This window comes from Aquarana catesbeiana, linkage group LG10, assembly GCF_042186555.1.
Source record: "Aquarana catesbeiana isolate 2022-GZ linkage group LG10, ASM4218655v1, whole genome shotgun sequence".
In the NCBI taxonomy this organism is placed as follows: domain Eukaryota; kingdom Metazoa; phylum Chordata; class Amphibia; order Anura; family Ranidae; genus Aquarana; species Aquarana catesbeiana.
The window spans coordinates 156,221,356-156,244,719 of NC_133333.1; the positions used below are offsets into that span (position 1 = coordinate 156,221,356).

Sequence of the window (23,364 nt, forward strand, 5' to 3'; positions counted from 1 at the left end):
TGGGCTTCCATTCCATACTGTATAAAATCAAACAGTTCTGACCTTGCATTCATATCCATTATCCTCCTTCATGTGCTGTATGAGTCTCCATGGAGTTTATTTTAGATTACATAAAGGTATTAATATCTTCCATCACTGCTGAATTTTTTAAAATGGTATGAATATACATTTATCTTATCTTTTGACTTTTTATTCTTTAAGGCAAACTAATAGTCATAGCATCAATAATGCTAAATGATAAACTCTAAAAAATGATTAGCTCTTAAAAAAGTTTGGCTAAAGAGAGATAAGACCCAATGTAAAGGGACTCTGATAACATACTTGTATTTTTCTTTCCATATACCAATTAGGCGATAATTAATTTTTTGCTATACAACTTTTCATAGTTCAAATGAAAGTAATACACATATTCCTCCTATTTCTTATAATAAACAAAACTTTTCTAGCTTATACCGTACTTCCTATATTCCATCTAGTCCAACATAGAACACCACTAATAAGCCTTAGTTGTGCAATTCGTTGGTTATTGCAATTTTTGGTTATTCAGAGATGAGGATGTATCTAAATCTCCAAATGAATTAGTAACAAATTTCGTTAAAATTCATTAAACATAGTTTTGTATTTTCCTTTTCTAAGAAATATCAATTTTTTGGAAAAATTAGAATTTTGATCAAATGATGAAAATGATCAATTCAAATTCTGTGTGAAGAATACCTGGTTGTTAAGGAGAAGCCAGTCGCCACCTCCTTAACAACTAATCACTCATCAGCTCAGCTGTCAGCAGACTTTCCCGCTGACAGATTAATGTAAACAAAAGAATGCCAGCAATGAAAAATACAGAAAAAAAACAAATCCATACCAGGCCCTTCAGCACCTTTTTATCTATGAAAATGCAGCCTATCCTTTTTAATGGGTCTATACACATAGGCCCATAAACTTGCGCTGTGTATTGATCAATAAAAAACACAAAAATCTGTGTTGCTGATTTTTACATATGTACACCACGCTACCTTGATTTAAAAAAAGCTAGAATCATTTTTATACATATGTACGTACGCAAATACGTGCATATGCTATACAGCTACCATGTGCAAGTGTTCTTATTCTTTCAGAGGTGACTAAAAATAATCCACTAAGATAGGTGAATGTGTTTAACATAAGAGATGTTATTTATTTATTTATTTGTTCAGTATTTCTTAGTTTTTTTTAGGTTATTCTATTCTATAGATAATATTCCTTAAAATATGTAGGTGTCTTTTTTTTTGGTACCTCTGGTTTCTTTGGATATAACGGTGTCTGTATATATACTTGTCTTTATAACATGGTAGTTTACTAATTGTTTTGAGTGTGTTCACCTGTCTCTCTCCACCTTTTCAGTGGGAGAGAACTGTGGCACAATTGTATAAATACATGCTTGGTGTGGCATGGGCTGTGCAATGACTAAGGCTTTTTAGCTGAAACGCATAAGCCTGCCCTTCCATTGGATTTAATCATGTAGCCAATAAATTATTTACATTCTTGGTTGGTACTGCATAAATGGCTTTCTTCTATTGCATAGATGACCTGTGGGGCATGATGTTCCCCCAGCCTGAGCACCGGTAATCAAGCGCTGATAGTTCGGATGGTCGAGTGCTGCTCTTCTTGTGTATGTTGTATGTGTATAACATATTGTGGCTAAGGCAGGCATAACAAGGGCCCGTGTGGATGGGCTATTGTTTATATTAGATCTGCTTCTCTCTCCATTCAAGTCCATGTAAAAAGGTAAAAAAAATGTGCATTATTTCTTTAGACTGCAGCCTGTATAGCATTCATTCTTCTTGCAGTTTAGTAACGGCAGACATGTATCACTTATCTTAATCAATGAATTAAGAGAGTGCTCACTAGCACCCTCACAAGCCATCTGTCATGGCGGCTAATGGTACTCGTAGTTCATTCAATCACAGGAAACAGTGAATGAATGAATGACACAACAGTGTGGGGCTCTGCTGTTTTCAATAAATGACTACCAAAAAACTACCTACAGTATGTAGATAAGGGATGTCTAAAGATCAAAGCAAGCTGTGCAGCTTTGACCAAAGTTACCTATTTACATAGTTAGTCAAGTTGAAAAAAGACACTGGTCCAACCAATAAAATAAAAAAATAAGAAAAACACACACACACATATAAAAACCTCCATAAACATTATCCTATACCCACAGTTGCTCCAGAGGAAGGAAAAAACCCTAATAAAGCATGGTCCAATTCGCTCCAGTGGGGGAAAAAGCTTTTTCCTCATCCCCCATGAGGCAATTGGATATTCCCTGGATCAACTACCCCTGTCGTTATTACCTCTAAAAATTTGTATCCAGTTATATTTTGTGCAGGAATGCATCCAGTTATTTTTTAAATCAATCTACCGTGCTGGTCAGAACCAGTTCTTGAGGAAGTCTATTCCACATTTTCACAGCTCTTACTGTGAAGAAGCCTTTTTGTATGTGAAGTTTATATCTCTTTTCCTCTAAACGTATAGAGTGCCCCCTTGTCCTCTGCAATGACCTGAAAGTGAATAACTACACCAAGTTCACTATATGGACCATTTATGTATTTACACATTTGGAATATATCCCCCCCCCCCCCAATTGTCTCTTCTCAAGAGAGAATAAATTGAGTTCAGCTACTCTTTCCTCATAGCTGAACTCCTCCATGCCTTTTATTAGTTTGTCTGCCCTTCTCTGCACTTTCTGCCGTTCTCCAATATCCTTTTTGTGAACTGGTGGCCAAAATGGAACTCTGTTTTCCAGATGAGGTCTTACTAATGATTTGTACAGGGGCAAAATTATTTATCTTTTTCTTGAGTCTATATCTCTTTCATACAAGAAAGTATTTTGCTAGCTTTAGAAACTGTAGCTTGATATTGCATGCTAATATTAAGTCTCTGATCTACCAGGGCACCCAGATGCTTCTCTACTATTGACTCCTCAGTTGTACTCCTTCTAGAATTTATAATGCATGCATGTTTTTACCTCCCGAGTGCATAACTTTACATTTATGAACATTAAACCTCATTTGCCACACTGCTGCACAATTAAATAGTGCATTGAGGTTGGCTTGTAAGTTAGAGATATCCTGTAAAGTCGTTATTTTATTTCATAGCTTGGTGTCATCTGCAAGTACTTTTAATCCCAGACCCTATATAATTTATAAATATGTTAAAAAGTAAGGGCCCCAACACTTGGGGTACACCATTTATAACCTAGACCAGTGATGGCGAACCTTGGCACCCCAGATGTTTTGGAACTACATTTCCCATGATGCTCATGCACTCTGCAGTGTAGATGACCATCATGGAAAATGTAGTTCCAAAACATCTGGGGTGCCAAGGTTCGCCATCACTGACCTAGACCAATATGAATCATTAATCACTACTGACTGAATACAGTCTTTTAGCTAGTTTTCTATCTATTTACAAACTGTTTTTTTTTTTAAACCTGTAGACTTTAATTCACACATTAGCCACATGTGGGGAACTGTGTCAAACACTTTGGCAATATCCACGTATACTATGCCCACAGCTACTCCTTTGTCTAAGTTTCTGCTTACCTTCTCATGAAAAAAAGTTGTTTGATAACTGATAATATTATCAAAAACTCTTCTGTATGGTCTTTTTTAAAACTCTCAAGTATCTTCCCAACTATAAAAGTTAAACTATCCAGTCTGTAGTTACTTGGAAAAGACTCTGATTCATTTTTAAATATAGGCACCATATTGGCCTTACACCACTCCAGGGGTACCATGCCAGTCATTAAAGAGTCTCTAAAAATTAGAAACAATGGTTTAGATATAACAAAGCTCAGCTCTTTAAGGACCCTTGGTTGTAAGCCATCAGAACGAGGTGCTTTATTTCCCTTTATTTTATCTAAATGTTTCTGGGCCATGTCCGTTTTGAGCCATTGTAGATCATTTGGGGCTATGTCAATACTATCCCCATTAAGTATTTGAGCTTCCCCATTTTCCTTTGAATACACAGAGCTGAAGAAGGTATTAAAATAAATTTGCGTACTCAATGTCCCCAGTAACAAACCCAAAATGATCTAGTAAAGGGCCTACTTGCTCAGACCTGACCTTTGTACTGTTAATATATTTGAAGACTTTTAAAGGGTGTGTCCTAATCTCTTTTGCAACCTGTCTCTCATTTTTAATTTGTGCGGCCTCGATTATCTTTTTACACATTCTTTCATATTCTTTGTAACTTAAATGGTGATAGTGTTACCCGGTGCTACCCAGATGTTCCCTTATACAGTATGTCACAAAAGTGAGTACACCCCTCACATTTTTGTACTCATACATCTATTTCCCAAAGGCAACCTCTGGATATAATGCTGAGCACGTGCAATCAACTTCTTTGGTCAACCATGGCGAGGCCTGTTCTGAGTGGAACCTGTCCTGTTAAACCACTGTATGGTCGTGGCCATCGTGCTGCAGCTCAGTTTCAGGGTCTTGGCAATCTTCTTATAGCCTAGGCCATCTTTATTTACAGCAACAATTCTTTTTTTCAGAGTCTCAGAGAGTTCTTTGCCATGAGGTGCTATGTTGAACTACCAGTGTCCAGTATGAGCGAGTGAGAGCGATAACACCAAACTTAACACACCTGCACCCCATTTACACCTGAGACCATGTAACTCTAACAAGCCACATGACACCGTGGAGGGAAAATGGCTAATTGGGCCCAATTTGGACATTTTCACTTAGGGGTGTGCTCACTTTTTTTGCTAGGGGTTTAGACATTAATAGCTGTGTGTTGAGTTATTTTGTGGGGACAGCAAATTTACACTGTTATACAAGTTGTACACTCACTACTTTACATTGTAGCAAAGTGTAATTTCTTCAGTGTTGTCACATGAAAAGATATAATAAAATATTTACAAAAATGTGAGGGTTGTACTCACTTTTGTGAGATACTGTATGTACATTAGTAATAAGCTCTGCATAGTTTGAGAATAACAGGCCTAGAAGAGCATCATGTGTAGTTGAGGCCTCTATAAACTGTACTATACAATTGTCTTGTAATAGGTTTATAAATTTATAAAGTTGAATAATGCCCTTGCTATAGGTGTTGGCCATTTACATACCTCATGAAGCCCGACTGGAATACCTCTAGGACGTTGCTAAGGACATTACTAAGAGAAGCCTAATGTTACTGATCACCTTGAACATCACAAGAGCGAGCTCTTTCATTGATTCAAACCTCTTACATGCAATCTCTCCCATGATGCAGTAGCTCTGAGCTCAGAGTTTAAGAACTCACTCCTGTGCTGGTGAAGGTAAACAGTAACACTAAAGCTTCTCTTAGCAATATCCTTAGCAACAACCTAGAAGTATTCCAATCAGGCTCCATGAAGCACATAATTGGCCTACACCTATAGCAAGGGCACTATTCAACTTTTGTCAAAACTGCACAGCTTTTTTACCTACAGCAAAGGCAGTTTTTGATAAAGGTGAATTAACCATTTAAAATTGTAGAACATATCATGTTTCCTATCAAATGAAGCCACATGGGACAACAGTGACAGATGACAAGACTGCAGATCACATTAGCATATAGCTTCATGGCATTATATCAAGGCATGCATATCAATTTATCCTATGGCTCCTTGTCACTTAGTTAATTTCAAAACTAAAACTTTGCTTTTAGTTATAGATAGAGTAAGGAAGGGTTAACACCCCACCAAAATATTTTTCACCACCTGCTGGGATAGTTTTCATTCAATTCCTGTCCTAGAGACACAAGAAATGACAGAAGGTCTCTCTAATTTAATCAGAATTCCCATGTTAGATAGTTGTCACGGGAATGGGAGTTTCTCCCACATCTGGTAACAGCTCTAAAATTTTGGATTTTTGCTTACTTTCTGCCTTGGTGACAAGGGTCACCAAGACAAAGAGGGATAGATCTTCATGTCAGGGACACAGGAAGCAAAAAATAACACATTTGATAAAAATTTTTAAAGAGCACAAAGGCTATCCTGCCCAGAAAGCTGACACCCCTATAGTCAGATCAAATAGAAGTCTGTTTCATAATTTTGTTAGGTTATATTATGAACCTCTTTATAACAACAGAGGTTACCAAGTTAAGAGCAATGTTTTACTCTAAAACCTCCCTCATGCTTATCCTAAAACTCCCATTCCCCTTTTACCACTTCCCTACGCACCCATAGATATATGACGTGTGCAGATGGGATCTCCCATCTTGGGCGGGCATCATATGACGTCCTCAGGTCCCCGATGGTATTGGGTGGCGTGCCCGCCGCATCACCAAGGAGCAGAAGCTCGTGCCCGGCGTCCGCAATGACCGCTGGGCACTCGCGATCGCTCGTAACAGAGCAGGACCGTGGATCTGTGTGTGTAAACACATAGATCCACGTCCTGTCAGGGGAGAGGATACTAATCGTGTGTTCCTTGTATATAGGGACACCGATCGGTCGCCTCCCCAAGTCAGTCCCCTCCCCCACAGTTAGAATCACGCCCTAGGTAACACATTTAACCCCTTAATCGCCCCTAATGTTAACTCCTTCCTTGCCAGTGACATTTATACAGTATTCAGTGCATTTTTATAGCACTGATCGCTGTGTAAATGTGAATGGTCCCAAAATAGTGTCAAAAGTGTCCAATATGTCTGCCGCAATGTCAAAGTCACTATAAAAATTGCAGATCGCCGCCAATACTAGTGAAAAAAAAATAATAATAAAAATGCCATAAATCTATCCCCTATTTTGTAGGCGCTATAACTTTCATAACCAATCAATATACGCTTATTGCAAATTTTTACCAAAAATATGTAGAAGAATACATATCGGCCTAAAGTGAGAAAAAAAATATTAAAAAAAAAAAATTGGATATTTATTATAGCAAAAAGTAAAAAATATTGTGTTTTTTTTCTTTTAAACTTGTCGCTCTTCTTTTGTTTATAGCGCAAAAAAAAAAAACTGCAAAGGTGAGCAAATACCACCAAATGAAAGCTCTGTCTGTGGGGAAAAAATTATAAAAATTTCATATGGGTACAGTGTTGCATGACCGCGCAATTGTCATTCAAAATGTTACAGTGCTGAAAGCTGAAAACTGGCCTTGGCAGGAAGGGGGTGAAAATGCCCTGTATTGAAGTGGTTAAAGTAAACCTTGTACTGAGAAAATTAAGCAGGATGCTATTGTTGACCTTTCCTTCTGACAATGCTAGATGTCTGACTTTCATGCTGACTTACTGGCCTCAATCTTTTCAGTCATTGACTTGGAACATTGTGGGCAGGACCAGTGGATTGGGTACCTGGTTAACAAGGTAAATTGTAACACTTGCAGGCACAGGAAATTAATTAACAAACAGCAGATTTTCAGGTAGTACAAAGGTCCATTCATTAAAGGAGAAGTGTAGGATAACAAAAAAAATAACATACATACATACTCCCCTACGTGGCTGCAGCACATGACTGCTGATCGCTCAGTTCTCGGTCCGCTCTGAGCAGAGAGCAGTGACTGTCAGTCACTAGCTCTCTGCCCTGCCCCTCCAGCACTCACTGAAGTGCCAGGCTGTTGAGGGGTCAGGCTCTCAGCTGCCGGGCATGCACCTTGGTGAATGCTGTCATTATTGTCAGGATACCTTCAGGGCCTGGACCGCGTGTGTGATATCGGCCAGCAGCAGACTTTAGCACTCCTGTGACCCAGAAGAAAAGTATGGACAAAAAACTTTGGCCAAACTTCTCTTTTACATGCACAGTTGCAGCTTTCAGTTATTCAGTAAGGCACTGATTTGTAACAGCAGTTCATACAGCAATGACACAGAAATACAGCGACTTCTCACACAATATCAGAAACAATGCACTTTTCCAGGCAAGGCCCATTTTATCAAGGTTGGCTTCTGTTGGAGAGGTGGCTGACTGATTACCCAAAGTGTCCTTACACTGTCCCTACTGACATAGAATCCTCTTTCTGCACTATGACTCACCCTGACCAGTAGGGTCCTGTCCCTGACCTGTCCACTCACAAAAAGTGCATAAAAACCCAGCAAGGCACTGCTACTTAAAAAGGACTGCCCCACATAAGATGGCTGTGGAAGGTCAGCAGGGAAGCAGCGGCCATTTAGGCAGCTGCTGTCCCAGAGACACCTACATAGTCTACAAAAGAACTATGTTCCCCTGTGCCTCTTTCAGCCCGTTGAATTAAAAAAACTTTAAATATGTACCCAGCTTAGCAGTGACCAAATTTAGTACTTACCTGTTAACATGATACAGAGTTTTCTTGTGACTACAGTTAATAACTGAATTTATGCCTTTTAAGCCCAAGCAGGTTGGCTGGAGCCTGAAGCCTTTAGCCATATTTGAGATGTAACATGTTACAAATGCACGGGCCCCCGCATCCCCCGAGTCCATTCTTCCCCTGTTAGCTGTCACTAACAAAAAAAAAAAACAGTATTCTGTGAATGGGAAAACTACAAGTCCAGACAGCCTTTGTGGCTGTCAGCTTGTAGTTCTCAATGAATGAGTATAACTGCCTGGCCGTATCAGAGGTATACACAGACAGTCTGCAGAGCCGTGGCATTACACCCTTGATCTGCTGATCGTGGGTGCAATGCTTTACAGGTCCCTAACAAAAATTAAATAAATGCATATTTTTTTACCTGCAAAAAAATTAGCATTTATTATTTTTTATAAATGTGAACTTATCCTTTAAGTCTTCAATACCAGAACCTAAATATCAGTTTAACTCAAGTCTGATGGCTTATATACTGCATAACAAAACTTTTAAAATAAATAATTTGTATCTTTCCAACTTGACTGTAAGGGATCCTAACTGTTCTTTACTAAGCCCTTCCCACTGGCGCTAAGCTCTGCCCAAAGATGATAACAATTGCTTTTAACAACAGTGTCTGTAGTAGGAGGGAGCTAATAGACCATAAAGCATATGCCTGATCACCATGACTGCCTGGGACAAGATACAAACACTGGCTCATGTCAAGAATGCCATACACAATGTAGAGTTTGTCCAAATTAAACAGACTACTTACAGTAGATGTGGATACATTCTGGAAGATTCAATGCTAATTAAAAGTAATGAGAATTCCCGGGGAGAGATTCCCCATACACCTGACATCCTTGTCTGTCCCCTATACATGATATTCCTTCCTGGAGCTAAGTAGTTTTTGGTGGAATATAAATTATGGACATCAATATCTGCTATTTTCACACTTGGTAATTTACTTTCAAGCTTTAGCTCATCATTCCTGTCTATAACATTGTGCTTTTCCCCAGGAATACTTACTCTTCATTCTGAAGTTCCTGTTTGAGTTTGGTTTTATCCCTGAAGCAGCCCAGGGAATGCATGCTGTCTAGGACGTCTGGGTCAAACTCACTTACTGAGTGAATCCTTCTGATGGACACTTTTCGGGGAGTGGGTTGTTCAGGCTCGGGTTCATTTTTACCCCCTCTGTGAACAAAATAATAGTTAGTCATAAGGTTCAAGGCAAGTGACAACAGATTTAGGGTGCATTACACAAATTGTCTGCCTAACCAGATTTCAAATATATTAACATGAAACATGAAAAACTTTAAAGAAAACCTGTACTAAAATAAATATGAAAGCTGTTGTTGCTAAAAATGCTAATTTTTGGTCAGACTTTGGTTTTAGTACTTTTCAGTCCTGATCTGGAACAAACAAGTAGCTAGTGAAGTAAAAAAATAATTCAAAAAAACTGATCTGTATACTAGTTTTGAGATAGGGAAGTATGAAGGCCATTAGACGAACAGACAGAGCAGACAATCAGCATTTCCAGAAGGTACAGTCAGCAATGGTAGGCTACGTAATTTCCAAAGTACAGATTTCTTTCAATGAGTAGGCTGCCATTGATGACCTTTCCTTCTAGTTGATTGACTACCTCTAGTTTTTAGACTTTCAGTCACTGACCTGGCACAAGCATGCAAATTAGAAGTTTTGACTTTACTTTGCCTTAAGTGACCATGCATGTTGTGGCTCAGTACCATGAGACCACACATGATTAGGCAACCATAACTTTTTTGAAGGAGATCAGTAATGGTAGCCCCTCTATGTCTTATGTAATGGGCTTTCATGATGACTTACACAATCTCATACATATGTAACAGATGTAATAAGGGCATGACTAAATCAAACAATTTTGGAAATCAAAGTTAACATATTATGAATGCAGACATTTTGGCTGAAGTCCCAGTCTATCAACCATACCACTGTCTAAGCAAATATGTTAAACCCCAAAAATAGGCAGGTTCACCAAACACATTTGGGTTTGTATGGGCATGTGGAAGCTCCATTACAGCCAAAACTTAAAAGTAAAATAGTTCTTACAAGTTATTATCCCTGTCAATTACTCTCTTGGACTAAAATGTACCTATCTCCCTTTCTCTTTGATAGTAGGTCAAGAAATGAGACAAGTATATGTCACTAGAACAGAAAGACACACACTACAGTAATAATGAGCTTACAGATGTTTCTTTTCACCTGGCCACAGACCATAGTAAAAGTCTGATATGGGTTCTATAGGATCTATGAGATCCGTGACCTTGCTTTAGGCAGATTTCATTGCATCTACACACTGTTCATTATAAATTACTTTGAGCCTTGCACATACAGGTGTCAAAAAAGAGCCTTTGACATGTTCCTGATTACTGCCCAGTGCTCATCAACACTTCTTCATATTGCTTCTATGGATGCCTTTGAGTTCTTTCTGACCTTATTTGGACCTTTGATCTGCAATGACTTGTGTAGGGAGAAAAGCAGGTCTGACACAAATAAATGTCTGTATACAGTAAGTCCTCAGTATGACCTTAATCCTCAATCAACTAATGAAGAGCAGATGACTACATATATAAAACTATGACCATACACCAAAGCAGAAAGTCACATGTTATGTGAACTGCATCATAATATACACAGGAAAATATAAAGATTTTCTTCGATTTGTGCATGAAATCAGGAACACAGCAATATGTCACACAGGGATATGGTAAAAACTCCTGCCTTACAGAATGTACATTTTAATTTTTTCTGCCAAAAGCAAAGCAAGAAAAGCTAACTTCCCCAATGGCATACAGTGCTGATGCAGGAATCTAATAACACATTGCAGCCTCAGACTCAAGAGTGTAATAATAATAAGACCCAACTCTGATGGATATGTAAATTCTCATTTGCATTCTGCATGTAAAATGTGTTCTTTCATCAAGTCCATATGTACAATACTTGATTATTACTGTGTGCAGTTATTAAATCAGTTCTCTATTAGCTCCACAAAACTACAAAAGCGACATAAAATAACTAAACCTTTTTCTACGCAATTATTTGAGATTTACTTAACAATGCTGTGAATAGAGCAGGGATACTTCTGGGACTGTGTAGCTTGCTTTTCTCTACAGATGAAGGCTCTACCAAAATAGAACAAGAAAGGGCAGCCCTAAATTTTGGGGCCAGGCGATATTTTTCCAAATTATTTGTGAAATTTTTGCAGACTGTCTGTTCATTTGCCTTTCCTCCCACACCCATAAAACTATCTTTTCTTTATGATGTGCATGGATATACATGACATATCGTGAAGGTGAGGAAGTCCACAGTGTAAAGTAACAAAGCATGCTGTAATGCTTTATTCACAGTACGCTGGATGCAGAAATGCATCCAACAGTGGGATTGATTTACTAAAACTGGAGAGTGCAAAATCTGGTGCAGCTCTGCACAGAAACCAATCAGCTTCCAGTTTTTTTTTTTGTCAAAACTTAATTGGACAACCTGAAGTCAAAAGATGATTGGCTAACATGTACAGCTGCACCAGATTTTGCACTCCAGTTTTAGTAAATCAACCCCATTGTTTTTTGCATTCAATGTTCTATCCTTGGCTGAAATGCCTCTCTGCCAATAACAATAGGTAACAATAGTCCCTTCCTTGCAGTAGTGTGCGAGTCACTGCACCTTAATGTGTTACTAAACCCAGGACCCTACATTCACTATATCTGGTCCCCACAGTACACAGAATATGGAAATGCAATTATTTTAGCAAATATAAACTGCTAAATACCTTTCCTCATCAGCACTATATAGCAGTCTTATGACTTCTATCAGTGTCTGGTTAAAGCTTGTAGGAGGAATTTTCATTCTACTCTGACTGTCCTATGAGGCTGCATGACCCCTGACCCTCTGTCTGGACGGTGCTGATTGGCTTGGTGCCAATCTCACGTACCCTTCCGAAGTAAAAAAAAAAAACTCTTTAGCAATACCCACCAAACTGAGCATGTGCAGAGTGCCCCCAAGACTCTGTACATGGTATCAGTAAATTGATTGGGGACAGTGGAAGAGGGGGAGGATCAGAGAAGAGAGGATCAAACAACCTTTTCACACAATGCGGAGGATTAACCCCTTAGGTTCCACAGTGAGCATAACAAGCATGCTTTACTGCATATACAGACTGATTTTATTGTTGTGGGTTTAGTAACACTTTAATATCCCCTCTTAAGAACCACTTGTATAGTATGTTTACTGAGTCATTTGGCTTGGTGCACCTATTTAAACTTATTGTCCTTAGGACCAGTTCTGTCCACAGCAGGGCCCTTGGAAGGGCAAATCATACCTAGTAGTCCACCCCTCCTACGGAACCTCAGTCTCCTGGCCACCACCGCTTCCACTCCCAAGCTGGTTGCTTTTCTTTTCCACAATTCCACTCCGTTTGTTACCCAAAAGGTTAACCCAAGTACACACTCTTTATTACCTGAAGAGTTAACTTGTAGAACTCACACTGTTCCTTAAAACATGTTCACAATAACCTCACTCTCCTGTTCACAATGTCTAAGCCAGTTGGTATAGTTTAATCATTAAATACTTTACCAAAGGTAATAACCCCTGATCTGGCACAATATCTAAAATTGAATCTGGCCACTCTGCTGGATAAGCAACGTCTGAAGTGTTGCAGTTGGTGTAAACTGCTTTTGTCTGTAGTTGGCAGAATCAATTTAATTAAAATGATTTGGGCACCCCAGCTCCTCTATATTTCCCATAATTCCCCCATCTGGATCCCCCAAAAAGTGGTTCTCACGTATTGATTCTCAGTTAAGAGACCTCATGTGGAAAAAGCAACAGCCCAGAAATAAACTTATGAAAAATAATAAAATGCAGCGCTAAGTGAAATGTGAACAAATATTTAGTGTATACAAGGGTGAGTGACCACCCTATATATATATTAGTGAAATGTGTATTCATCAGACATGTGTATGGTGATGTTAAAAAACCACAATAGTCATATAAAGCGTGATTTCCAGTTATCACAATAATCACATACGACATAAATTCCAATTAATATTAATAATGTCCAAAATGTGATGAAAAACTCATAGCCAGCAGTACTGTAATATACATAACAAGAGGAAACCATATGTGAATCCTTAGATTGAGCAGGTAATCCTCATACATTCGAACTCCACACGGAAATGAAGGGGTAAATGCGCTTACCAGAAGGGATGGACACTCACACCGTACGGCGGGGTGTCATACAGGCTTACGGATCTATAGATCCCAGGGATGTTTGTTGGAAGCTTGCTGGAGAGTGCTGGTGATGAATCCCAGTGAATACACCTGAGGCAGCCTCTGGAACAGGGTGGTCTGTATATCCTTGGATGGATGGATCGGTTCCCCTCTTGGAACACACAGATGACCAAACGATACAGTTCTCACCCCATCAAATAAAATCCATGTAAGGAAAAAAAGGGAATCTCCACATGGTGCATGAACCAGTAAAAAAGGGTTTATTCAAAACCATCAGGAACAAAACGAAAGTTTCACAAACTTCAGATAAAATAGATAAAATAGTGATCACAAAGCAAAGTAAAAAATGGTTTGTGTGGTACCAGGGTAACGGCTTCAACAACCCGACATGTTTCGGACTAATGTCCATCTACAGGGACCCCTGTAGATGGATATTAGTGTGATTATGTGATAACTGGAAATCACGCTTTATATGACTATTGTGGTTTTTTAACATCACCATACACATGTCTGATGAATACACATTTCACTAATATATATAGGGTGGTCACTCACCCTTGTATACACTAAATATTTGTTCACATTTCACTTAGCGCTGCATTTTATTATTTTTCACATTTTTACACGGTTACTACACTGGTGATGCTGGCGGCTATTACACTTTAAAAATTTTTTTTTTTTTTTTTTTTTTTTTCCTGTTTTCAGAATTAAACTTACCACACTGCAGTATGCTAAAGATAAAGGGGGCTTGGCTGTGCCGCACTTTAAAATGTATTTCCTGGCAAACCAGTTTCAGCAGCTGGCTGGTTGGGAACCCGTGAACTATGGGGATCCCATAGCTTGTCTAATTGCTAGCCCTGACCCCACTCTGCCTGCAATCTTACACTAATGCTCTGTACACACGATAGGATTTTCTGACAACAAAATCCATGTTTTTTTTCCCACGGATGTTAGCTCAAACTTGTCTTGCATACACACGGTCACACAAATCTTGTCGGAAATTCCGAATGTCAAGAACGCGTTGACGTACAACACATACAACGAGCTGAGAAAAATGGAGTTCAATAACCAGTGCAGCTCTTCTGCTTGAGTCAGAGCATGCATGGAACTTTGTGCGTCGGAATTTTGTACACACGATCGGAATTTAGGACAACGGATTTTGTTGTCGGAAAATTTGAGATCCAGATCTCAAATTTTGTGTGAGGGAAATTCTGATGGAAAATGTCCGATGGAGCCTACACACGGTCGGAATTTCTGACAACAAGCTCCCATAGAACATTTTCTGTTGGAAAATCCTATCGTGTGTACGGGGCATTAGCAATGGCCTTACCTGCTCTCCCACTCTCATCCCCTACTTCGGTTCTCCTGCATAGGGTCTGGAGTGCCCTAAAAATATCACAAAAAATTACCGGCTTTCTCAACTTTACCCCTCTCTGGCATAACCCAGGATACCCAGAAGAAGCTATAGGGATTTTTTTAACTGGAAAAGCAAAGGCATATTTTATGTAGATCAGGTATTCTTGGGTAACGTACTTAAGTCCTATGATCAGCTGCAATCTGAGTTTGCCTTTTTACACAAGCAATTTTACACACACAATTCAGACACAACAGCACAGCTTAAATCAGACTCAACCCTAGTTACAGAAGTGGTGTCTGCAGTGGAGAAAAGAGGACTCATTTCCCATATATATCAGTGGCTACTTTCCTCTATACAGGACTCTGCTCAGGGGCGGATCCAGGGGGGGGGGGCAACAGGGCAATTGCCCCCCCCCCCGAAATAACTCTGAATGTTATTGTATCCTCCTCCTGCCACTCCGCTGCCGGCCCGAGTCTCTCTCTCACATGTGCCAATCAGCGCCGCCGAGAGAGAGACTCGCGTGTGGTACGGGCGGCGGCGGTCACTGTCTGACATTGAAGGAAGGAGGAAAGAGGAGCCTCTTCCCTGCACTCGTTGCTAGACGCCAGGCGGCCCTGGCATTAGCAACGAGTGACTTCAGTCACACTGAATGTGTGAGTGAGAGCCACGCGTCACGTCGGAGGTCGGACTCGAGTCTCTCAGACTCAGAGCCGACCGACCCGGTCCCGACATGACGGTGACAGTGTGACACAGCCTGGAGCGGCGCCTCCTTACAATACAGCAGACAGTAGTAACTACTAGTACTAACTAACAAGTATATAACAACTGAGACTGCTACACTTAGATACAGGGCAGTGTGGTCGGAAGACATTGGGGAAATAACACTGTCGAACAGTGGGATATGGCCCTGGAATCAATCCCCTCTGTATCCCTATCTGCTTCCCACAAACTTTCACAATTGTTTTTTTTAATTTTTAGGGCCTATAGAACGCCAGCCAACCTTCATGCCTGGGGTATGAGGGACACACCTCTATGTCCTAAATGTCACCCTCATATGGGGTGATTTTATACATTTGGCTCTGGAGATGTCCGAAACTCAAGCGCTACTAGACCCAGGTGATACACACTATTTCATTAGTCACCCAAGTTACTATACCTACTAATCCCCTAGTATGCCTACTGGGCGCTAGACCCTGAATTGTTTCAACCAGGTACAGTATCTCACAAAAGTGAGTACACCCCTCACATTTTTGTAAATATTTTATTATATCTTTTCATGTGAAAACACTGAAGAAATTACATTTTGCCACAATGTAAAGTAGTGAGTGTACAGCGTGTACAACAGTGTAAATTTGCTGTCCCCTCAAAATAACTCAAGAAACAGCCATTAATGTCTAAACCGCTGGCAACAAAAATGAGTACACCCCTAAGTGAAAATGTCCAAATTGGGCCCAATTAGTAATTTTCCCTCCTCAGTGTCATGTGACTCATTAGTGTTACAAGGTCTCAGGTGTGAATGGGGAGCAGGTGTGTTAAATTTGGTGTTATCGCTCTCACTTTCTCATACTGGTCACTGGAAGTTCAACATGGCACCTCATGGCAAATAACTCTCTCGGGATCTGGAAAAAGAATTGTTGCTGTACATAAAGATGGCCTAGGCTATAAGAAGATTGCCAAGACTCTGAAACTGAGCTGCAGCACAGTGGCCAATACCATACAGCAGTTTAACAGGACAGGTTCCACTTAGAACAGGCCTCTGCATGGTCGACCAAAGTTGAGTGCACATGCTCAGCATCATATCCAGGGGGTGTCTTTGGGAAATAGACGTATGAGTGCTGCCAGCATTGCTGCAGAGGTTGGAGGGGTGGGGGGTCAGCCTGTCAGTGCTCAGACCATACACTGCACACTGCATCAAATTGGTCTGCCTGGCTGTTGTCCCAGAAAGAAACCTCTTCTAAAAATGATGCACAAGAAAGCCCGCAAACAGTTTGCTGAAAACAAGCAGACTAAGGACATGAATTACTGGAACCATGTCCTGTGGTCTGATGAGACCAAGATAAACTTATTTGGTTCAAATGGTGTCGGTAACCAGGTGAGGAGTAGAAAGATAAGTGCTTCTTTCCTACAGTCAAGCATGGTGGTGGGAGTGTCATGATCTGGGGCTGCACGAGTGCTGCTGGCACTGGGGAGCTACAGTTCATTGAGGGAACCATGAATGCCAACATGTACTGTGACATACTGAAGCAGAGCATGAACCCCTCCCTTCGGAGACTGGGCCGCAGGGCAGTATTCCAACACGATAATGACCCCAAACACATCTCCAAGACGACCACTGCCTTGCTAAAGAAGCTGAGGGTAAAGGTGGTGGACTGGCCAAGCATGTCTCCAGACCTAAACCTTAGCGAGCATCTGTGGGGCATTCTCAAGCGGAAGGCGGAGGAGCGCAAGGTATCTAACATCCACTAGCTCCGTGATGTCATCACGGAGGAGTGGAAAGGGACTCCAGTGGCAATCTGTAAAGCTCTGGTGAACTCCATGCCCAAATATTGATATTTTTGGGCTCAATTTGGACATTTTCACTTAGGGGTGTACTCACTTTTGTTGCCAGCGGTTCAGACATTAATTGCAGTGTGTTGAGTTATTTGGAGGGGACAGCAAATTTACACTGTAAAAGCTGTACACTCCCTACTTTGCATTTTAGCAAAGTGTCATTTCTTCAGTGTTGTCACATGAATAGATATACTAAAATATTTACAAAAATATGAGGGGTGTACTGACTTTTGTGAGATACTGTACATATATCAGGGTAAATCGTCTTTTGTACCTTGCTTGTAACCTGATTGCTAGAGTCTGGATGGCTCCCAATATCCCAAAACAATTGATAGAATATTTGATAGAATATGTTAACTCCTTGCTACTATGGGAACAACTCGCTTATCGACATCGGAAAGCCTTAAGCAAGTTTCAATTAGTATGGCAGGGATGGCTGGACATACCAGGCTTAGCCCCCCCCCCCCAAAAAAATTAGTGACGGACAGGTTATTGCAGCTGTGAGTAACACTCTTGGTGATAACAATGGAATTTTACTTTATGTTGAACCCACCTAACGGAAACTATTTAAAGGCAGGATTTTTAGCTGGGATATGGTTTGTAAACTCTGAGATGTTGATCATTGTGTACCACTCATCTTACTTGCCTACTTAGTGAATTATTTTTGCACTGTTTTGTATACATGTATTGTTACAATTCATGTTGGTTTGGATGTTCTATCTATTTCTCCTTCTTGTCTGCTAGTTCTATGTACATCCCATGCAATAAGAATGATATGTAATGTAACAAAAAAAGTATTATTTTTTTCCCCAGTCCTGACCTTTATTATCAATACAAGAGTTTGGATTAAAAAAAAAAAAATACTTTACTAATAACTCCGACATCATTACAAGCAGTTCTCGATTTCTTTCGACAAAGTAGTTTCCAGAGTGGTATAAACAGTTCCAAATCCAGGCACATATAACAGTTCAACAGAACATAGTTTACTCCCAGGCTGTTATAGTCTGCTTTCCAGATTAAAATAGAGGAGGTGCTGTGGTGCTCACATGTGCAGTAGTTAACAGTGCTACACTAGTTCTTCCATGCTGTATAAGCCTGTGGCCAAACAGTGGCTCCATAAGGGGCCCATACTCAGGAGTATTCTCTCTTCATGTGATTGCTTTGATAGGGAACCTCATCCTCAGTTCTTTCCACTAAAAGTCCTCAGCATGCTCACTAAAGGTATACAGCAGAGCAATGACCCGCTCTCCCCTAAAGGGAGCCCACCCAGGGCCTACCTAAAACTGCAGGCTGAACATGATGTTGCTCCTTCTCTCTCCCATACAGGACTCTCTTTACAAGGCATGGCACATGATATATATATATATATATATATATGTATATCATGGCTATGTCAAAATGGCTGCCCAAATCTGTTGGGATTTCAATGTCAATAGCAGGCACTATTCCCCAAGATGGCCACTGGAGCTCAGAACAAAGGACAAATGAGTGCTCCACTGTGCTTCCCTAGTGCACAGAGCACAGCATGAATAATGTGACTGCTCTGTGCTCCATACAGTACAACCTGTTCTAAATGGGAAAGCAAGACCCCCAGTGACCAAATGCTGAGCTGCCTCTCACCCATGATAATGAAGAGAAATAATAAAAGAAAACCCTTCTACCCTACCTAACACTTCCTTAAAAATTGATTCCTTTATGGATGCAATGTCTGCGTGCCTTGCTATCCTCCCAGACACAGCAATAAACACCATCATTATCAACATCTAAACATTTGCTTGTTATTCAGGAAAAAATGCAAGGTGCTAGAGGCATTGCAGGCTTAAGGTGTCCAGAACTCTGAAGCTTGAGCCACATGTTAGCATTTAAAGATATGTCAAAATAAGCTGCAGTGTGTAAAAATTAAAATACATTAAAATTATACTAAAATGCAGCAAAATACATTCATACAGTATAATGCACCAGTGCGTATCATGTATTTATGTACCGTATGTCACATATAAGAGTCTGTGCAGCCTACAACAACAAAATTGTGTAAAAGGATGATAGTTGGTTGTAAGAGTCTCCTAACATTTCACGGAAACCTGTTGTTTAGCTTTATGGAAGTTGCCATTACTGCTGCATTTGTAAAAGGACCAGGCTACGTGGCTATTCTGCTCCTATCATCCATATCTGGTGATTTTCTAACCTTTGTATAACATCTTTCTCAATGGCCAGAGGTGTTTATTAATAGGACTGTACCAGGTTTGTGTCCTAATTAAATTATCTAGTGTTTGCACCTACAAGGTCATCAGTTCAAATCCCAACCTTGACATGCATGGTGGTTGCATGTTCTCCCAGTGCTTGCATGGACTTCTGCCAGATACACCAGTTTCCACATGCTGGTAGGTTAATTGTTTCCTCTTTAAGTTGGCTCTAGTATGTGTATGTAGGAATGTGCAGTAGGGACCTTAGATTGTAAGTCCCTTGAAGGCAGGGACTGATGAGAAAGTACAATAAATGTAAAGTGCTGCGTAAATTGTTGTAACCTGAAATAAAAAAAATAAAAATAAATTGAGACTCTGATGGGTGGAAACAGGGATGCTTGGTCTGAAGAATCACAGGCTCAGGATTAGGTGTTCTCAGAATACCGTTGTGGAGGAAACCAGAGGGCTCTACAAAACAGCAGAGCCTTGGTGATGTCAAACACTGTCAAGGTGAAAAACAATCCCCAAGGATAGGTAGCATATGTCCCCTATATGTACTTTCATGCTAAATTTAGCTTGATTAAAAATATATAGAGTTTAACAGTAGAATTAGAATATTGTACCATTTTTGCTCAGCATCAATGAATTTTCTTCTTTGTTTAGTGAAAGGTTTGCACACGTAAAGGACGGTTATATGTGACTCACGGCAATGCTCTCCGGCCTTTCAGCATCAGAAAATACTGTAGAACATTATTAACATCATCTACTGACAAAAGAAACGTTGTGACTGTAATCTTTAGTAACTCTTTCATAGACAATATTTGTCTGGGAAAGCTGACCAATAGGAACCGCCTATGAGCCTTAACCTCTAAGGTCAGTGATTATTGACCAATAATCACACAGCTTGATTGCACTACAAGTCATAACACTCAGTGCTGCAAAGTGCTCTATTCTCTAATAATTACACCCCTCAACGTGTGTTATTGTAGCAATAACTTGCTGAGAAACAAATGAGATCTTTATTGGAAAATGATAAAACAAGGTGGCACGAACAAGCCATTTATTCCAGCTGTATGAGCCAGTCCTTAAATCAGAAGGCAAACCCAGAGCTCAATACGGTCGCTTTATGTTCTCAGACTGGGAACGCTCCTGAGCCGATTTCACACAGAGCTCTATTGTTCCTATAAATATTCTTGTGCTGTTATACAGACATAAATTAGGTCAGACTCAGCATTATTTGTTTTTTTTTCAACCTAAAAGGTATTTTGAAGTATTCCAGACGCAGCACAAATCTAATTATACCCCAAATAATCACCTATGCATACAAGCATCAAAGAAACATTAAAATCAAAGATCTGATTTTTTATTTAAAAAAAGGGGTTTTCCAATCATGAACTTAAAAGAAACCTATGCTAAAAAGAATATGAAGACTACTATTGATGACCTCCTTATAAAAATAGTCTCCAGCTTCATTACCTTGAGCCACTGACCTGGAACAAGCATGCAATACAAGCGAGTCAGAGTGAATCTGCACACTTGTTCCAGGTTGGTGAGGTAAAAAAATTATTTATGCCAATCTATTATTATTTTTCACACTAGGAGGTCAGCAATGGGTGTTTTTCATACTTCCTCAGTACAAGTTCCCTTTAAACTCACCTAGATAGTCTATGTACAGGCTGTATTGTCATATCATTTGTATGAGACTTATGTGACAAATATTTCAATGAAATACAGACATTTGCAGATTAGTCACCAGAAAGTGATCTCCGTGGCTCAATCGAATATCTCTTCTTCTGCTTAATAAATCTGAACTCTAGTTAAACAGCCAAATACATTGCTGAAATACATATTTGAGTCGTGTTTAACCCGCCATAGGATTGTATTTGCATTCTTTCAGTCCTGAAATTTAGATTTACATATCCCTTCCATACTTTACAGACAGGTAGATGACCTGACTTTTCTCTGCTGCAATTAAGCAACACAGCTTGGTCAACTCTCTGCCCCTAGCCTGTGATTGGACAGCGAGGGAGCAAAAGTAGACAGCTGAGCTTAGCCCTTTGCCCTTTCCTCCTCATAATAGGTTTTTTGTCAGCACATGTGATTACAGGACATCTGATTGGCCTCTAGTGTTCGCCCTTTAATGAACACTGTGAGCTCTACAGCTCTACGGTTATATCTGAGCATTGCGTTTTTGAGCATTTTTTGGGCATTTGTATGGGTGCTTTTAAGTGTTTTTGTATTGCGTTTTTAAAGCATTTTTGTGCTTTTTTTTTTTTTATTTAATTTTGGCATTTTTTTTTATTAGCCAATAGAGAAAAATATCATCTGTGTCATCATTTGTTGCTATGTTTTTCAGCCTTTTCATCCACTTGTATTTATTTATTTATTTTACGTTTCTTTTTTTAAGGGTTAGGGTTGGCGTTCATGTTTTATTTTATTAATAATTTTTTTTTATTTACCTAATATTATGTATTTATTTTGATAGGTTAGGTTTAGGGTTAGGAGTCAATATTAGGGTTAGGATTTAGGTTTATGGGTTAACCACTTGGCGACCAGCTCACATACATATACTGTGGCAGGTTGGCAGCGCCGCGCCAGTCGCCGTACTGCAGGAGCAGTTGCAGGCGGGCACACGCTGCCATCGGCGCACTCACGCTCCCGCTGCACTCTGCAGGAGTGTCACCACGGGTCGGGTGGACTTGATATTCGCCGGCGACCCGTGATTGCCTAGTACAGAGGCAAAACGGGGATCTGCCAGTGTAAACAAGCGGATTCCTGTTCTGACAGGAGACATGTCAGAGATCGATTGTTCCCAGTGATCAGGAACAGTGATCTCTGTCATGTCCCAGTGAGCCCATTCCCCCTACAGTTAGAACACACCTAGGGAACACACTTAACCCCTTGATCGCCCCCTAGTGTTAACCCCTTCCCTGCTAGTGTAATTTTTTACATTGATCAGTGCATTTTTATAGCACCAATCAATGTAATAATGTCACTGGTCCTCAAAAAGTGTAATTTAGGGTCAGATTTGTCCGCCGCAATGACGCAAAAAAACGCAGATCGCCGTCATTAAAACAATAAAAATAAATAAAAGTCCCTAAATCTATCCCATAGTTTGTAGACGTGATAACTTTTGCGCAAACCAATCAATATACACCTATTGTGATTTTTTTTTTTTTTTTTACCAAAAATATGTAGAAGAATTTATATCAGCCTAAACTGATGAATAAATGTGTTTTTTTTATGATTTTTTTTTTTTTTGGATATGTATTATAGCAAAAAAATTAAAAAAAAAATTTTTTTTTTTCTAAATTGTCGCTCTTTGTTTATAGTGCAAAAAATAAAAACCACAGAGGTGATCAAATACCACCAAAAGAAATCTCTACTTCTGGGAAAAAAAGGATGTCAACTTTGTTTGGGTACAGCGTTACGCGACCGCGCAATTGTCAGGTAAAGCGATGCAGTGCCGCAAAAAAAATGGCCTGGTCATTAAGGGGGCAAATCCTTCCGAGGCTGAAGTGGTTAATAGTATGGTTAGGGGTTAGGATTAGGGATCAATATTGGGGTTAGTGGTTAGGATTAGGGCTTTGTTTTTTTTATTTAGGGTTAGGGGTTAATATTTAATATCTACCCAATTCAAGCTACAAAAAAAAAGCTCCAGAACTTTTTTGAGCTTCAGGTGACTTGTAGTGGAGATGTGAATCATCTCCATGGAGAATAATTGATTTTTTCTCCTGCAGCGTTTTGGAGCTTTGAG

General features: G+C 39.8%; 1 protein-coding gene across 7 annotated transcripts in view; it reads right to left on the reverse strand.

Moving 5' to 3' along the window:
- LOC141110962 (serine/threonine-protein kinase BRSK2-like) overlaps positions 1 to 23,364 on the reverse strand; it is a 495,524-nt gene that overhangs the window by 49,900 nt on the left and 422,260 nt on the right. For all 7 annotated transcript variants that reach the window (XM_073602807.1, XM_073602805.1, XM_073602806.1 and 4 more), the window contains one exon: positions 9,285 to 9,449. In XM_073602807.1, coding sequence (XP_073458908.1) covers positions 9,285 to 9,449 — 165 coding nt within the window. The remainder of the gene's footprint in view (positions 1 to 9,284; positions 9,450 to 23,364) is intronic.